The 14,296-nt window shown below is 44.2% G+C and overlaps 1 protein-coding gene across 1 annotated transcript in view; it reads left to right on the forward strand.

The window, feature by feature from the left end:
- Positions 1-1,638: 1,638 nt before the first annotated feature.
- Positions 1,639-14,296, forward strand: part of DNAJC3 (DnaJ heat shock protein family (Hsp40) member C3) — a 63,253-nt gene continuing 50,595 nt past the window's right edge. The window contains exon 1 of the mRNA XM_082700696.1: positions 1,639-1,880. Within this exon, the coding sequence (XP_082556822.1) occupies positions 1,799-1,880 (82 nt within the window). The 5' untranslated portion in view covers positions 1,639-1,798. The remainder of the gene's footprint in view (positions 1,881-14,296) is intronic.

Raw genomic sequence — 14,296 nt, forward strand, 5'->3', positions numbered from 1 at the left:
TGTTCCTTTAGCAACTTTCAGTATACAATATAGTATTGTTAACTACAGACTCCATGTTGTACATTATATCCACAGGACTTGTAACTGGACGTTTGTTTGAACCTTTTGACCACCTTCACCCATCCCCCCTTTCCCACTTTTGGCAACCACCAATTTGTTCTCTGTATCCATGAGTTTTTTTAGTTTACTGTAGGATCTCACATAAGTGAGCTGTACATAAGTGATCACATAAGTGATCTCACTTATGTGAGATCCTACAGTATTTATCTTTCTGTGGTTGACTTATTTCACTTAGCATTAATGCACACAAGGTCCGTCCATTGTTGCAAATGGCAGGATTTCCTTCTTCTTCTTTTTTTTTTTTTTTTTTTTTTATGGCTAAGGAATAGTTCCCCGTGTGTGTGCACACTTGTGGGCATGCGTGCCACATTTTCTTTATCCATTCATCCATTAATGGACACTTAGGTTGTTTCCATGTCTTGTAAGTCATGGTGCAATGAACATGGGTGTGGACAAAGAGCAATTTTAAAAATCAAGTATTCATTCCAACTGTCCAAAGATACATCTGCATATCATAAATATTACATGAACGTTTTATTCAACACTCATTTTTATACTTATTGGTAAACTAGTAAGTTTGCATTTGACCATAAACACAGAAGAGCATTACTGTTTGACCCCAGCTAAAACGTCACTGGGGTATGGCATGCACTTTGGATTGTGTTGGGGACGCCAGAGGAAATGGTCTTGAACAAACTTAACGGTAGAATAACTTGAATCTCATCCTGTTCAAGTTCCCACCTCTCTTGCTGAATTTCCTCTGATGAACGCAAGATACAAGACCTGTTGTAACGGGTACCACTCCCCCGCCCCGCCCGGGCTGACGTGGGCTACACTCCCCAGAGCGCCTCGCTCTCTTAGCTGCTGTGGCTCCCCGGTTTCTTCTTCACAGAATCTTCCAGAATTGCTCTCTTTCCTGGGCCCGCTGGCCCGCGATGGGGGGTGGGGTGGGGTGGGGTGGGGGCGTCCCAGGCTTCCAAGCCATTCTCCGGGGCTTTAGGTCACTAAGGTACTTCTCGGCTGTCCCCGAAATGCTTCGAGCTCCATCGGCAACTGCTACTCCACCGAGCTCCGGCCTCGGGCCGTTCTTGCGCACTTTTCCCTGGAGTCTCTGCTCCTTCCGAGACGCTCGACAGGCGGTAGCAGGCTCTGTGCAGCTGCTCACCCGTCCGTTCCGAGACCCGCACCCCAGGCGCGCGGGCTTCCTGGGAGAAGGGAGCCTGGCGGCGGCTTCACCTTCCTCTGTGAACAGCGCACCGGAAAAACCTCCTCCCAGCTAACCTACCGCTCCGGGAGCGACCCGAAAAGGCACCCGCCGCCTGCGCATGCGGACTCGGCAGCCGCCACACAGGCGCCGGGACCGCCTCCCTCCGACCGGCCGCGGCCGTTTGGAGCTCCCTGACAGCTCCACGATCAGCGGACGCAGCCTCGTCTCGTGCCTCCACGTTGTCCTATCAGAGATGGGGCGGGGCGGCGGTCCCCGCAGCCTATCAGCGGGAACCACGACCCCGGCGAACCCAGTAGGAGAGCGGCCGGGAAGAAGGCGATTGGGCGGCGCCGGCGCGCGGGGCGTAGCGCCGCCCGGGCCCCGCCCACCGCTGCCTTCCTCTGCTGGGCGCCAGCTGCTGCTTAGGCCTGAGCGAGAGCCGACGGCGGGCGGGCGCAGCTGCAGCCTGAGCGCCGGCGGGGCTGGTGGGCCCCGCACCCTCTCTCCTCCTCACTGCCCGCGCCCTCGGACATGGTGGCCCCCGGCTCTGTGACCAGCCGGCTGGGCTCGGTGTTCCCCTTCCTGCTGGTACTGGTGGACCTGCAGTACGAAGGTGAGTCCTGCCCTGTCCTGGCTGGGGGAGCGGGCGCCCGGCCCAGGCCCCCTGGCGCTTCCCCGCCTGCCTCCGGGCGCGAGTCTCGGGGCGGCCCGGGCGGCCGGGCGGGAGCTGGGGAGTCCGCGCGGCCCGGCTGGGCTTCAGCCCGCCCCTGGGCGGGGGCCGGCGCCCGGTTCCGGGTTCGTTTAGGGGAAGAGGTGGTGGGACCGGCGCGCCGCCGGGCGGGGATGGGCGGGTTCGGAGGGAGGAGCGGGGTCACAGGGGGTCGAGGGGGAGTGCGGGGGGCGCGGGGTACCCGGCGGCGACTCCTGGAGTGTCCTGGGACGCGGAGACCGGAGCAGCCGTCGGGTCCCAGCCTCGCGACCCGCGCTAGGCGCCTGGGGGACCCTGGGTGGGTGGTGGTGGGAGGAGGCAGAGAAGGTGGGCGAAGGGGAGGCTTCTTTCGCTCCGGAGTTCCGGGGGAGGGGGGAGCGCGTCCGGCTGCGCTTAGTGGAGGGTCAGCAGTGTTGACTTTTCAAAGTTGAGTAATCCTCGCGTTTCTGGGTGTCGCGGGTAGAAGTTGTTAGGTGGGTGCGTTAAGGAGCCGATGCTGGAATTCAGGCTCCTGGAGGGCAAGGCGCGAAGTTTGCGGTTTTCCTGCTCGCAGCGTGGTGTCCTTGAACTTAGGGCTGACTTTGCTCTTCCGAGTTCTCTGGAAAAAGGCCCCCTGCAAAAGTACGGAACGCTTGAATTGCGCTGGAGTCCCGCAGATTGCGTTGCTGGCTCCTCTAATAGAATAGCAGAAGCAGAGGGCTGTCCCATCTCAGGTGTCCCCGGGAGCCGTAGGAATGAAAGCTGAAAGGGCCACCTGAACTAATTAATGTTCCCAGCCTGGTGACTGCAAGAAATATTCGAGTGTGATGACGGATCACATGCACTGATCTACTTTCATTCCTATGAAAAGGGCTCGTTAGTCAAGGGGGTCACACATTTCAGGATGAGGTTTAATGTTAGATGTGGAGGGAGTGAGGAACCACAGTGGGGAATTGTTGATGGTAAAATCCCCTCGAAATTCTCAACTTAAAAATAAAAAAGTAATATGCTCCACATTTTAGGTCTCATTCATGGCATTGTTAATATTGGTGTTCTCTTGGTGACCCCATATATTTTTGAACCCCAAATCAGAACATACATTGTGACAACATTGGGACAAAGTATTTGACACAAAATTTGTCTAGGTTGCTCTAGACAGTCTAGGGAGTTGAACTTTGAATGCCCAGACCACTCTAATATGGGTCATGTATTCCAGTTATCTTGCATTTTCTTTTTTTTTTTTTAAAGATTTTATTTATTTATTTGAAAGACGGAGATCACAAGTAGGCAGAGAGTCAGGCAGAGAGAGAGAGAGAGGGAAGCAGGCTTCCTGCGGAGCAGGGAGCCCAATGCGGGGCTCGATCCCAGGACCCTGAGATCATGACCCGAGCCAAAGGCAGCAGCCAAAACCACTGAGCCACCCAGGCGCCCCTATCTTGCATTTTCTAATGTTAACGCTACCCACCCCCACAAGTGCCACATTTTGTCCAGTTACTGCTAGTGATTTACTTTGACCACTTAAGAGAATGTTGCCTAGTTCTGTTTAATGCCTTTTTTTTTTTTTTTAAAGTTATGAAAGTTCCGGACGTCTGGGTGGCTCAGTTGGTTAAGCGGCTGCCATCGGCTCAGGTCATGATCCCAGCGTCCTGGGATCGAGTCCCACATCAGGCTCCTTGCTCCGCAGGGAGCCTGCTTCTCCCTCTGCCTCTGCCTGCCTCTCTGTCTGCCTGTGCTTGCTCGCTCTCTCTCCCTCTATCACTGACAAATAAATAAATAAATAATCTTAAAAAAAAAAAAAGTTATGAAAGTTCACTTTTATATGATTTGCTTTTCCTAGTAGCTTTTGGACTACCTTTTTTGGACTTGCTGTTCTGTGGAACTCTGAGTACTTCATTTCCCTCCTATAGTGTTTTCCATAAGAAAAACTTGATTAGAGAGTTTTTCTGTATAGAAGGCATTGGTGACAGTTCTCAGAGGAGTGCCAGAGTGCTGTTTTTGAGGAGTATTGCCTGTATGAAGTAGCAGGGACTTGGTACAAGTAGTAGGGAAGAGAGGGAAAGATCTTAAATTCATTAAAGGTCTTCTGTGTGCCAGGCATCTTTCTATAAGTGACCGCTCATTCATGGAGGTATGTGATACTGTTTCTACCTTACAGATGAGGGGACTTTAGCTATAAGTCATGGAGCTGTTAAATTTGAGAACCACAAGTTAAACTCAGTTATTTGACTCTTAAGTTCATCTTATGTGCAGGTGGGAGGCAGAAATGAACTGGTTGATAGTATGATATGGGCTCCAGCATTTGTAGTAGCCGCTGAGAAAAAAAAAAAAATCGGCTTTTTTTTTGTTTGTTTGTTTGTTTGTTTGGTTTGTTTGCGACTGGCAGTAATGAGGTGATTTCCTGGTGTGTTTAATACAGTGGTTCTCAAACTTGAGTGTGTATCAGAATCTTAACTGGAGGGCTTTTTAAAACAGAGTGCGCTTTAAAACAGTGTTTCTGATTCAGTAGGTGTGGGTGGGACCTGAAATTTCGCATTTCTAAAAAGTGATCACTGGTGAGAATCACTGGTCTAATAAGTCATATAGAGGAGTAAAATTAGGTGTCTGCATGTACTAGACACTAAATTTGGTGATGCGGATATAAAGGTAAGAAAGAACCTTTGACCTGAATTGACAAACTGTTAACTCTGTTTTCCAAAATAAGTCGTGTTTGGTTTCAGGAACCTCCCAGTCCTCTAGGGGGTATAGGTCTTAGGTTCAGAGGGAAGGGAAATGAAGGAGAAGGGTGTGAAAATAATAAGTGTGAAACACAGAGTTGCAAGTGACGGAGAGGGTCCCCAGCAATTAGCTTAGTTGGCCTAGTTTTTTCTGATTTAAAAATATTCATCTTTGGTTGTCTCCCCCCCACCCCCGCCAGGCTTTTCTGTTTATTGTGATCCAGACAAAGAGACTATGTAATAGTCTTATGAATTGAAAGATTACATCTTTTAGCACCCTCTTTCAAAAAGGCCCTTGGAATAAGTCCAAAGCACTAGGTTAGGAATAGAATTTTTGGAGCAGAAAGACAACTTTAGTAGTATCTAGTATTCTCCTGTTACAGATAACGTAGCTATTTTAATTCTTTGTTAATGGTTTGTTCTGTTTGGTGCTATAAGTAGGAGCACAGCCTGGGAACCAGACCTCCTTTTATCTTTTTTTTCTTCCTTACCATGCTTCCTGGACCCAGTTTTTCTTTATTTCACTGAACTGACCTGACTAAACCATTTGTTTGGCCACATGTAAAGAATAGATGGAAATCTTTAGGTCTAAATGATATTGATCATTTTTATGTTCATCTAACCTACTTAAAGTTTCTTTTTTCTTTGGGATTTTTCTGGCATTATTTAAATTTATAAAGAAAAAAAAAGTAGGAAAAATGAATGACTTTCTGAAATTTATACACACAGAGTGTTTTAGCAAATGGTTAGATAGGTTTGGGGGTTCTTTTAATGTGTTAGGCTGTAGTTAGTAGTGTAAATGTTCCAGTTCACTTGACTAGCTAGCATTTGCTGAACAAGGGCTTGAAATGCAGTAATTTTGATTCTGTGGGACAGGTTCTGTTTCTCAGAAGTGAACTAATTGTGGTTAAGATTAATTTCTTTTGTCATTGTTTTCCTTAGATTAATGTCCTGTGGTCTATCTTTGTTTATATAGAAATATGGGAACCCAGTCATCTGCTCTTTAGAACTAAGACATTTCTTTCTTTCTTTTTCCTTCCTTCCTTCCTTTCTTTCTTTCTAAAGATCTTATTTATTTATTTGAAAGCAGAAAGAGAGGGAGAGCTCGAGAAGGGGAGGGTCAGAGGAAGAGGCAGACTTCCTACTGAGCAAGGAGCCAGACCCAGCTTTAGATCCCAGGACTGCAGATTCATGACCTGAGCGGAAGGCAGTTGCTTAACCAACTGAGCCACCCAGGCGCCCCGAACTAAGACATTTCAACTGCAGATTTATTTTTCTTTCAAGGTCGTTAGAAAGCTGGTTTAAAAAAAGTGGTTAATTTTTTGTTTTGTACATCTGATAAGTTTGTGTCATTTGGAGTTCTGAAATATGAGAATCATCAGAGTCTTACTCTATGATGCTTTCTGGTGAGATGTAGTACAGAACTCATGGTTTTGTCAAGGAGTTTACAGACCTCCTAGCGATGTAAGACTTGTGAAGCACGCGGGTCCTCTCCCCTCTTGCCTCAGTTTAGATTTATGGGTCCACCCTGTAGTCTTGCCACTGCAAACACCCTTTAATTTCCTCACCCCATATGCTTTTGTTTTACTAGCGTGGCACAATTCAACATCCATGAAACCCAACTTGGCCAACTTGATTGTTATACCTCAGAGTTGCACATGGAGAAAAACGCAGATAACCTTGCTGACTGGTCGCATTGTGAGCACATAATCTCAATTTCAAATGCACATTCAATACTGCCAGCATTCCTATAATTCCCTAGTATGTCTGTTCCTGAAAATCAGCATTTCAGTCCTCTTCTTTCCTTAAATATCCAATGTAACCCCCTATCCTCTCTCTCTACCTCAGAGAATGAAAGCCACCACTGGGCAGTTTCCTTTTCTTTCTTCCACTGAGTACCTATATTCATACCCAGTCTGCTAGTTTTCTTATATTAAAATAGATAAAGCATCTCTTTTCCTGGCAAAATCCAATACCTCTACTTATGTCCTGGATTCCATTTTCTCTCATCTCTTGAAAATATTGTTCCTATAGTTATCATTTCTCTCCTGTGTCATCACTTTGTTTCTCTCTGTGGGATCGTTGGCATCAGCACTCCAGCATGCTGTAGGGTTTCCATCCTAAACTCCTTTGATGTCATGTGTCCCTTCAGCTACTGAACTGTGTCTTTGCTTCTCTAGAGAGCAGGACTTTGAAGAGTTGATAGTCTCTATTTCCTCATCTCTGTTATCTTTTCATCACTGATAACTGCGCAGCCTTACTCTCTGACTGCTGCCTACTTACACCTCTTACCTCAGTCTTCCTCTCACCCACCACTTCCCACCGCACCAACTTCTTTATTATTATTAGTGTTATTTTTTAGAGAGGGAGAGAGCAGGGGTGCTGTGGGTTGGGTGGGGAGGGGCAGAGAGAGGGAGAGAGAATCTCAAGCAGGCTCCATGCCTAGTGTAGAACCTTTTGCGGGGCTCATAACCCCAAGATCATGACCTGAGCCAAAATCGAGAGTCGGATGCTTAACCAGGGGAGCCATCCAGGTGCCCCCACACCAACTTCTTTTACTTCCAAATGCCAACCTCATTTCTCACTGATTCTTGCTGTCCCTGCAGTCTGGAAAGTTTCACCTGACATCTTCAAATGAACAGTCATATTTCAGAGAGGACTTTCCTGACAGACTGTAAAAATGACTCTCTTCTTCAGTTAATAGTCTGTTTACCTTTTTGAATTTACTTCATACAACTTCACATTGTCTGAGTTATCTCATTTACTTTTCTTTCCTGTCTGTTCGCTCTAGAATATAAGATTTGTGGAAAGAGCTCTTGTCTCTGTACCTGAAACGCATTGACATGAAGTGGATGTGCATAAATATTTTTTAAATGAGTGAGTGAAGTTGACTGTTTAAGCGTTTTTTTTTTTCCACATGGACTCTTCTAAATTTTTCTGTGTTGAAACTCAAGGGATCTTGTCACAACATTTATGCGTTCACAGTTAATTGAAGCAAAGACAAGCAATGCCCACTGAAATTGAGCAAACTTGGTTATAATAGGTTTTATTTTCCTGGTTCACCCGGGAAGATTTCAGTGCAGACATTTAGTTCAGATGTACCACACAACTACTCAGCCTTTTCTTCCTTTCAGTTTGACTCAGCCACTTGTTGGGTCAGAGTGACTAGAAAGAGATACTTAGGGTTTCCAGCTCAGTGTATTTTTCTTGAAACGGTTTTGTCATCCGTCTTTGGTAGACTATGGAATAACTAAGATAATGTACTTTTTGCTCTTTCTGTGGCTGATTTCCACTTTTTCTGTATTTCTGCTGTGAGACTTCTTTCATGCTCTACCTCATCTTGCTTGAATCTTGGATTCAGATCAGATCTTTTATGGACAGTATTTTGTCTTTTTTGACTTATATGCCTTTGTAGGATGATCTTTGGGTTCTCCTCATCCATCACAATCTTCCTTTTTTTTTTCTTAAAGATTTTATTTTTAGTAATCTCTACACCCAACATGGGGCTCAAACGCCAACCCCAAGACCAAGAGTCGCACACTCTACCTACTGAGCCAGTTAGGAGCCCCTCTTGCCCTTCACATTCTAAGTGCTCCAATCTGAATAACCCCCTGGGCTTGCTACCTGCTGTGTCATCTGGCCTTAGCTTGAGCCTTAGTATCTTTGGCCATTAGTTCCTGCCTTTTTCATTCTTGTTCTTTGACTCTTGATTATGACTCTCACCACATCATATTCTTAACCCCTCAACTCTACATTTCTTTTCTTTTTTAAAGATTTTACTTATATGCAGAGAGAGAGAGAGAGAGCGCGCGCAAGAGAGAGTGAGAGAGTGAACACACAAACTAGGGGGGGTGGCAGGTAGAGGGAGAATGCAGGACCCGATCCCAGGACACTGGGATCATGACTTGAGTGGAAGGCAGATGCTTAAACAACTGAGCCATGCAGGCATTCCTCAACTTTACATTTCTTTAAATTCTTTATTCTTGCTTGCCAAAATGTGGTGGGTTCTCGTATACTAACTTCATAAAAAGACTTAGCTATTCCACCTCTTTTCTTACACTTCCTATATATTTTGTTGATCTGTGGTCATGCTCATCTAAGGAGAAACATACTGTTTAATGCTGATTAGGTATGATGTTTGGTTGCTTTAGCTCATAGAAAGTAGGAGATAGCTCTTGCCACTGTCTCCTAGCATGTGGCAAAGGAATAAAAAAGTATCCATGACTCAGAATAAGGTTGAGATACTATAACAGCCACCACAACTTACAAATAATTTTTTCTTTTTATATATTAATGTCTTATGAATCTTTGGTAGTATGTTTGATTTGATAATTGTTATTATATATCTTGGATTCTATCCTTTTTTGTAAACTTGTATTTTGTTGTATGTTACTCTTAGTGTATATAAAATAATTACCCTTGTGAAACAGAAATTTATGAGAATTCAGAGAGGTAGATATAAGGACTGACAAAAGTAGAAATTTCATGTGGCACCTGTTTAGGGATAAGCTTTTATACAGGCTTTAAATTTAGTTCTCCTTTGAATATTCACTGGTTCATGAAAAGTGGTTTAGAAAACGATCCAAAGGTTCATTTTACTATAAAAAGAAACAGACTTTCTGGGGCCTGAAGGGATTCCTCCTTGAAGTTACTCCAGTCAACAAGGGGTTGTATTGAATAATCTGCAGACAGAATTGTTTCAGATCTGCAGCTGCCTGGGAAACCTTCAGGTGGTTGAGCCCTCACTGGAGGAACCAGACGAACCAGACATCAGTTCTGATATTCGGATGACTGGTGGTGATACTTTTAAGTAAGAAGGAAGATAGTTATATTCGTTCAGTGACTATTGAATGTCCACCTCGTGCAGAGTATTGAACTGGGTGATACAAAGAAGAAAAGATGATTTCTAATCTCAAACTCATTTTTTGTCTGGATTGGGGTATTCAGGGATTGCGAGAGGCTGGCAAACTGTGAAGGTCAATATGTTGAGGTGGTGTTGCAAAGTCAAGTCATGTGCTTGTGAGTGTGGAGATGTCATAGGAGCCGAGAAGGCGCTTCCCCACCCTCTCACTGCCATAGTTAGGGGAGGTCTCACAGAGGAACCAGCATTTGAGGCCAGAATCCTGATGGAGGAGTAGAAATTTCCCAGGGGGACAAGAGTGGGGAAGGTCTTTTTATGGAACAGCAAATGCAAAGTGATGTGGCGCGAGAATATAGTCTGTTTAGGGAAGTACAACCAGGTCATGATGGTCTAGGAGTGCAGAGTAAGAGGTGGAGGAGTGAGGGGTGATGAGGTTGGACCCACATGAGATCTGATCACAGAGGGTGTTGTTTGCTCTTAGATCTAGACTGAGTCTAGCCAGTAATGTGAAAATACTGCATAATTTTTATTCCGAGTGCATTTTGGAAGATTTGCTCTGGCAGCAGCATGGGTGCTGGATTTGGAGGGATGTGGGGGGAAGCTCCCAGTTAGGAGGCACACCGTCTCTTGCCGGGAGAAAGGAGCCTGGAGGACAACACTTATACTGTGGCAGAATCTGTTATGGACATGTGACCTGAAGGAATAATTCTTGCTGGATGATTGGGGTAGGTCGTGGAAAATTTTCTTAGAGGAGGTTGTATTTACTTATCACATTAAATGGAAGTTATATTGGATAAAATTGTAATTTAATAAAGATCTGAGTTTTATTCAGAAGGGACAGAAATGCTGGATACCTCTTTTAATCCTAGAAGGTGAGAGAAATTTAGTTTGAAGAGTAATTTAACTTTTATGATGTAACATTTTTGGGGATCATACCAAATTTTATTTGAAGGAATAGTACAAATGAAATACCTTTAAGTGCATGTTTTGGTACAATTTAGAGAAAAGTTAAAAGTCATCTCAGCGTGCATACCTGGCCTTGATGACCAGGGAAGTCCTCCCCGTGGCTGATTCCTGTCTGATTCATGGCCGATTGTCCTATCTCCCAGGATACACTTATCAAAGAAATACACTCTGCCATCCCGGGTTCCGGGGTCCCCATTCTTTATGGATTTCACCTGCTGATTCAAGTAATGAATGCCAATGAATGTGACAAACAGGGGTCATTTTTGTCAGTGACCAGTTGGTGGGGTTCCAGTAGTAACAGACTGATGCTTTTTTCCAGTGGTAACACTTGCACCCACCATTGCATTTAGCCTGCTCTCCCAGTTACCCTGGTTTGGTTTTTTGATATCCTGAAGAATTTGGGATTTGGCCACCTGTTGGTCTGCAGCTTCCTCACTTTCTCAAGCATGTTCCCTCTCTTGAGATTTTGAAGAAAATATTTGGCAAAGTTCTTCAAAGCCACACCACTGGGGGTCAAAGCAGCAAGACATGGACAGGTAGATGTAGGAGGCGTAGACCTCCAGGTTGATCTGGCAGTTGATGGCTTCTCTGATTCCTGGTTACAGTTTTGGCGCATCTGCGGGAGGAATGCGTAATTGTGATGGGTGGCCAAGGAGGGGTCCTCTGAGGGCGCTGTGAGGAGGTGGAGAGCCAGTGGGTTGAGCTCTGGTTCCTTCCAAGCATTGTGAAAGGAGGAAACCATGATGACTCTCAGTGAGGAATGTCTGTCTTGAAATAGCTTGATCTGACAGTTCAAAGAACTTGGCAAATGCTTTTTTCCCTCCCACTAGACTTAGGTTCAGATGAACCTCAGAGGTTGCAAACCATTCTGCTAAAATGTTCTATTAAATGATGGAGTGAGTGAGTGAAGCATACACGGCTAGTAACTCGAGCACCTAGCCTGGATTATAGGGGAAAGATCATGGGCTGTGCTGAAAAGAAAGTTGGGCTTTGGAATTGAGTCTTGTTTTGGCAGTTACCGTGAGTGTGCCAGCGGGATGGGCTGGAGCCTTGGTTTCCTGAGTTATAAGAGTGTGGAAGATGTTTGCTTTCTATGGTTATTGTGAAAATTAAGTGAAATTATGACACTGAAAGTATCTAGCACATAATAGATTCTTAATTTCTTCTGTTCTACATTTTTCCTGTCAGACATTTTCATAGTTAGATAAGGGAAGCATTTTGACAAATAGTTTATCTCATACCAGAATTTCTTCCTTCTTCAGGCAATCTGGACTCCTCTATTCAGTGCGTCGATCTGATGTTTCCTTTGAGAAAATGTAATAGGGAGATGTTTGAAAGCTTCATGCTATTTTGAACACCATTCCCTTCCTACCCCTGAATTTTGAGAGTACACAGAATCCCATCAACATGTCCCCGTGATTACTTGTACCCCCTGTAATAGGCTGAATTGTTCCAGAGTTCATATACAATGCTTTCATCGTTCGTCCTTGATTCTTAGTCATTCTCTAGTGTAATTTACCATAGTTTCCATACACCTGTTTCTCTCAACACGAGTAATACACAGATTTTTGTTTTTATACTAGGAACTATAAATGTTTATGGATGGATAGTTCACATTAGAAATTATCTTTAAAAAATAAAAATGAGCTATCTTTAACTCTTTTAATACCCCCACCCTTAGTTCCTTAAGGAGATTTAATATAATTTTATTATGGAAAATTTCACACATTTACAAAAGGAGGGAATGGTATATGAACCCCCAGGCCCCATCCCATCTCCTAACTTGAACAGTTACCGACTCAGGACTGATCTTATTTTAGCCATACCCTTGAATTATTTTGAAACTATCATATATGCGGTCAATATATTCATAAATATTTTAGAATTTATAAAGGATAAGTATTGTTTATCACCTATATTCTCTGCAGTATCTGATTATAATGCTGTCCCATTGAACTGTAGTTTAACAAAAACATTTGAGTCAGGGTTTTGTTTTTTGGGGGGATAAAGCCATTTTATTGAGATGCTTTGGAGAAAGTTTAAAGGGTGGAGGCAATGACATCAGGGCCCGAATCTCCCCAGATTCACAGTTGCTGAAAGGAGAAGAGGTTATTTTGCTTGTAATTGCCTGCTTAATTGTAAAATATGTTATGTCTATAGTGTTTACAAATATTAAGAGTTTTTAATTTCAAGTGATTTTTCAATCAGGAACATCGTTAGCAAACACATTCCTCAGCTTGCTTTATTAAATTTTTACTGTATTAGTAGCACGTTGATACCTTTTTACTGGAAAAAGTTAATATAGAATTACACCATATGTGTATATATAGTTAAAGCATAAAGACAGGGCGCGAATACTGTTAGGCCACTTGCTCTGCTCAGTTCACACCCCCACCCTTCTTTCCATCTTGGCCTGCTTTGAATCTCTTCCACCCTGTGGCCATACAGCCCCATGGGATCTTTTTAAAATATAAATCCCATAGTGAGTTCCTTGATAAAACCCATTCTAATGATGTCTCTTTTTTACTTAGAATAAACTGTAGGGGTGCCTGGCTGGCTCAGTGGGTTGGGCCTCTGCTTTTGGCTCTGGTCCTGGTCTCCTGGTCTCTGGGTCCTGGGATCGAGCCTGGAGTTGAGTCGGGCTCTCTGCTCAGCGGGGAGCCTGCTCCCCCCTCTCTGGGCCTGCCTCTGTGCCTATTTGTGATCTCTGTCTGTCCAAAAAAAAAAAAAAAAAAAAAGTAAGTTTCTTACTAAGGCCTGAAAGGCCCAGTGTGTTCTACCTTGCCCATATCCTCTATCTTTCCTAACATGCTGGAGCCTCTTTTTGATTCCTGGAAGATGAGCTTGCTTTGCTCTTGCTTTGTGCTCTTTGCCGGGTCGTATTTTGGGTTGCTGGAGGTACTGGTCCTTCACGATCCTCCCGCCGCCACCATCCCGACCTCCCCCCTCCCCCTCCAGCTCTGTTGTTTTTTAACTCAAACATTACCTTCTCAGGGGAGACTTATTTGACCCCTCTGTCTGCATTTATAAAGTCCTCCTCCTCCTTTCCTCTGGCAGCTTGTCAAGGCATTTAGAAATTACCTTTTATCCACTGCAAGAGCAGTAAGTGCGTAAATACTAGGTCTGGTTTTTATGAGTGCTACATTGTTTGAAGTTGTAAGAATGTCAGTTATATTCATTTTTAGAAAATTTTTTTTGTATTTGTCCCATAAATTTTTTCCCCTTAATTCTCTTATTTGGTGTTAGTTTCTTAAAGATTGATTTTGTCATCTTTGTACATTTCAGAATTGCCCATTGCCAATCTGTGAACACTGATTGTGGGAGAAGACCGAGTGCCTGGCTGGAGGCTGGGAAATCTAAGGGTCTCTTCCTTTTCCTTGTATCGGAGTTTGGAGCACTCGGAGAACTGCATCCACCTCCATGGCATGCTTCCCCCAGGGAGGTGTTTGGATGGGATTTTGCCCACTAACCCTATCCAGTCCTTTCTGTGTGTGTTCCCCACCCCACCCACCAACCTGAAATTTCTGTTTTTCTGATGGCCCTCCTCTTTTGGAAGTCATCCCCCCCTTCTTCCTATGAGGTTATGAATTTATTCTTTAATGACTTCTGTCATTTCTGGAATTTGAGCACCTTGGGAGGTAGGCTCATGTTCTCAGTTGGCTGTCCTGATCTAGTTCCTGTGGTTTACTTCAAAACATTTTTTTAAAATGTATGAGATTTTTATCTGCTGGTTTTCTCTTAATTGAAGGGATTTAAATTTTATAAAAAAATCTTGATTTGGGAAAATCTTAAAAATATAC

The sequence above is a fragment of the Mustela nivalis genome (genome assembly GCF_964662115.1).
Source record: "Mustela nivalis genome assembly, chromosome: 15".
In the NCBI taxonomy this organism is placed as follows: Eukaryota; Metazoa; Chordata; class Mammalia; order Carnivora; family Mustelidae; genus Mustela; species Mustela nivalis.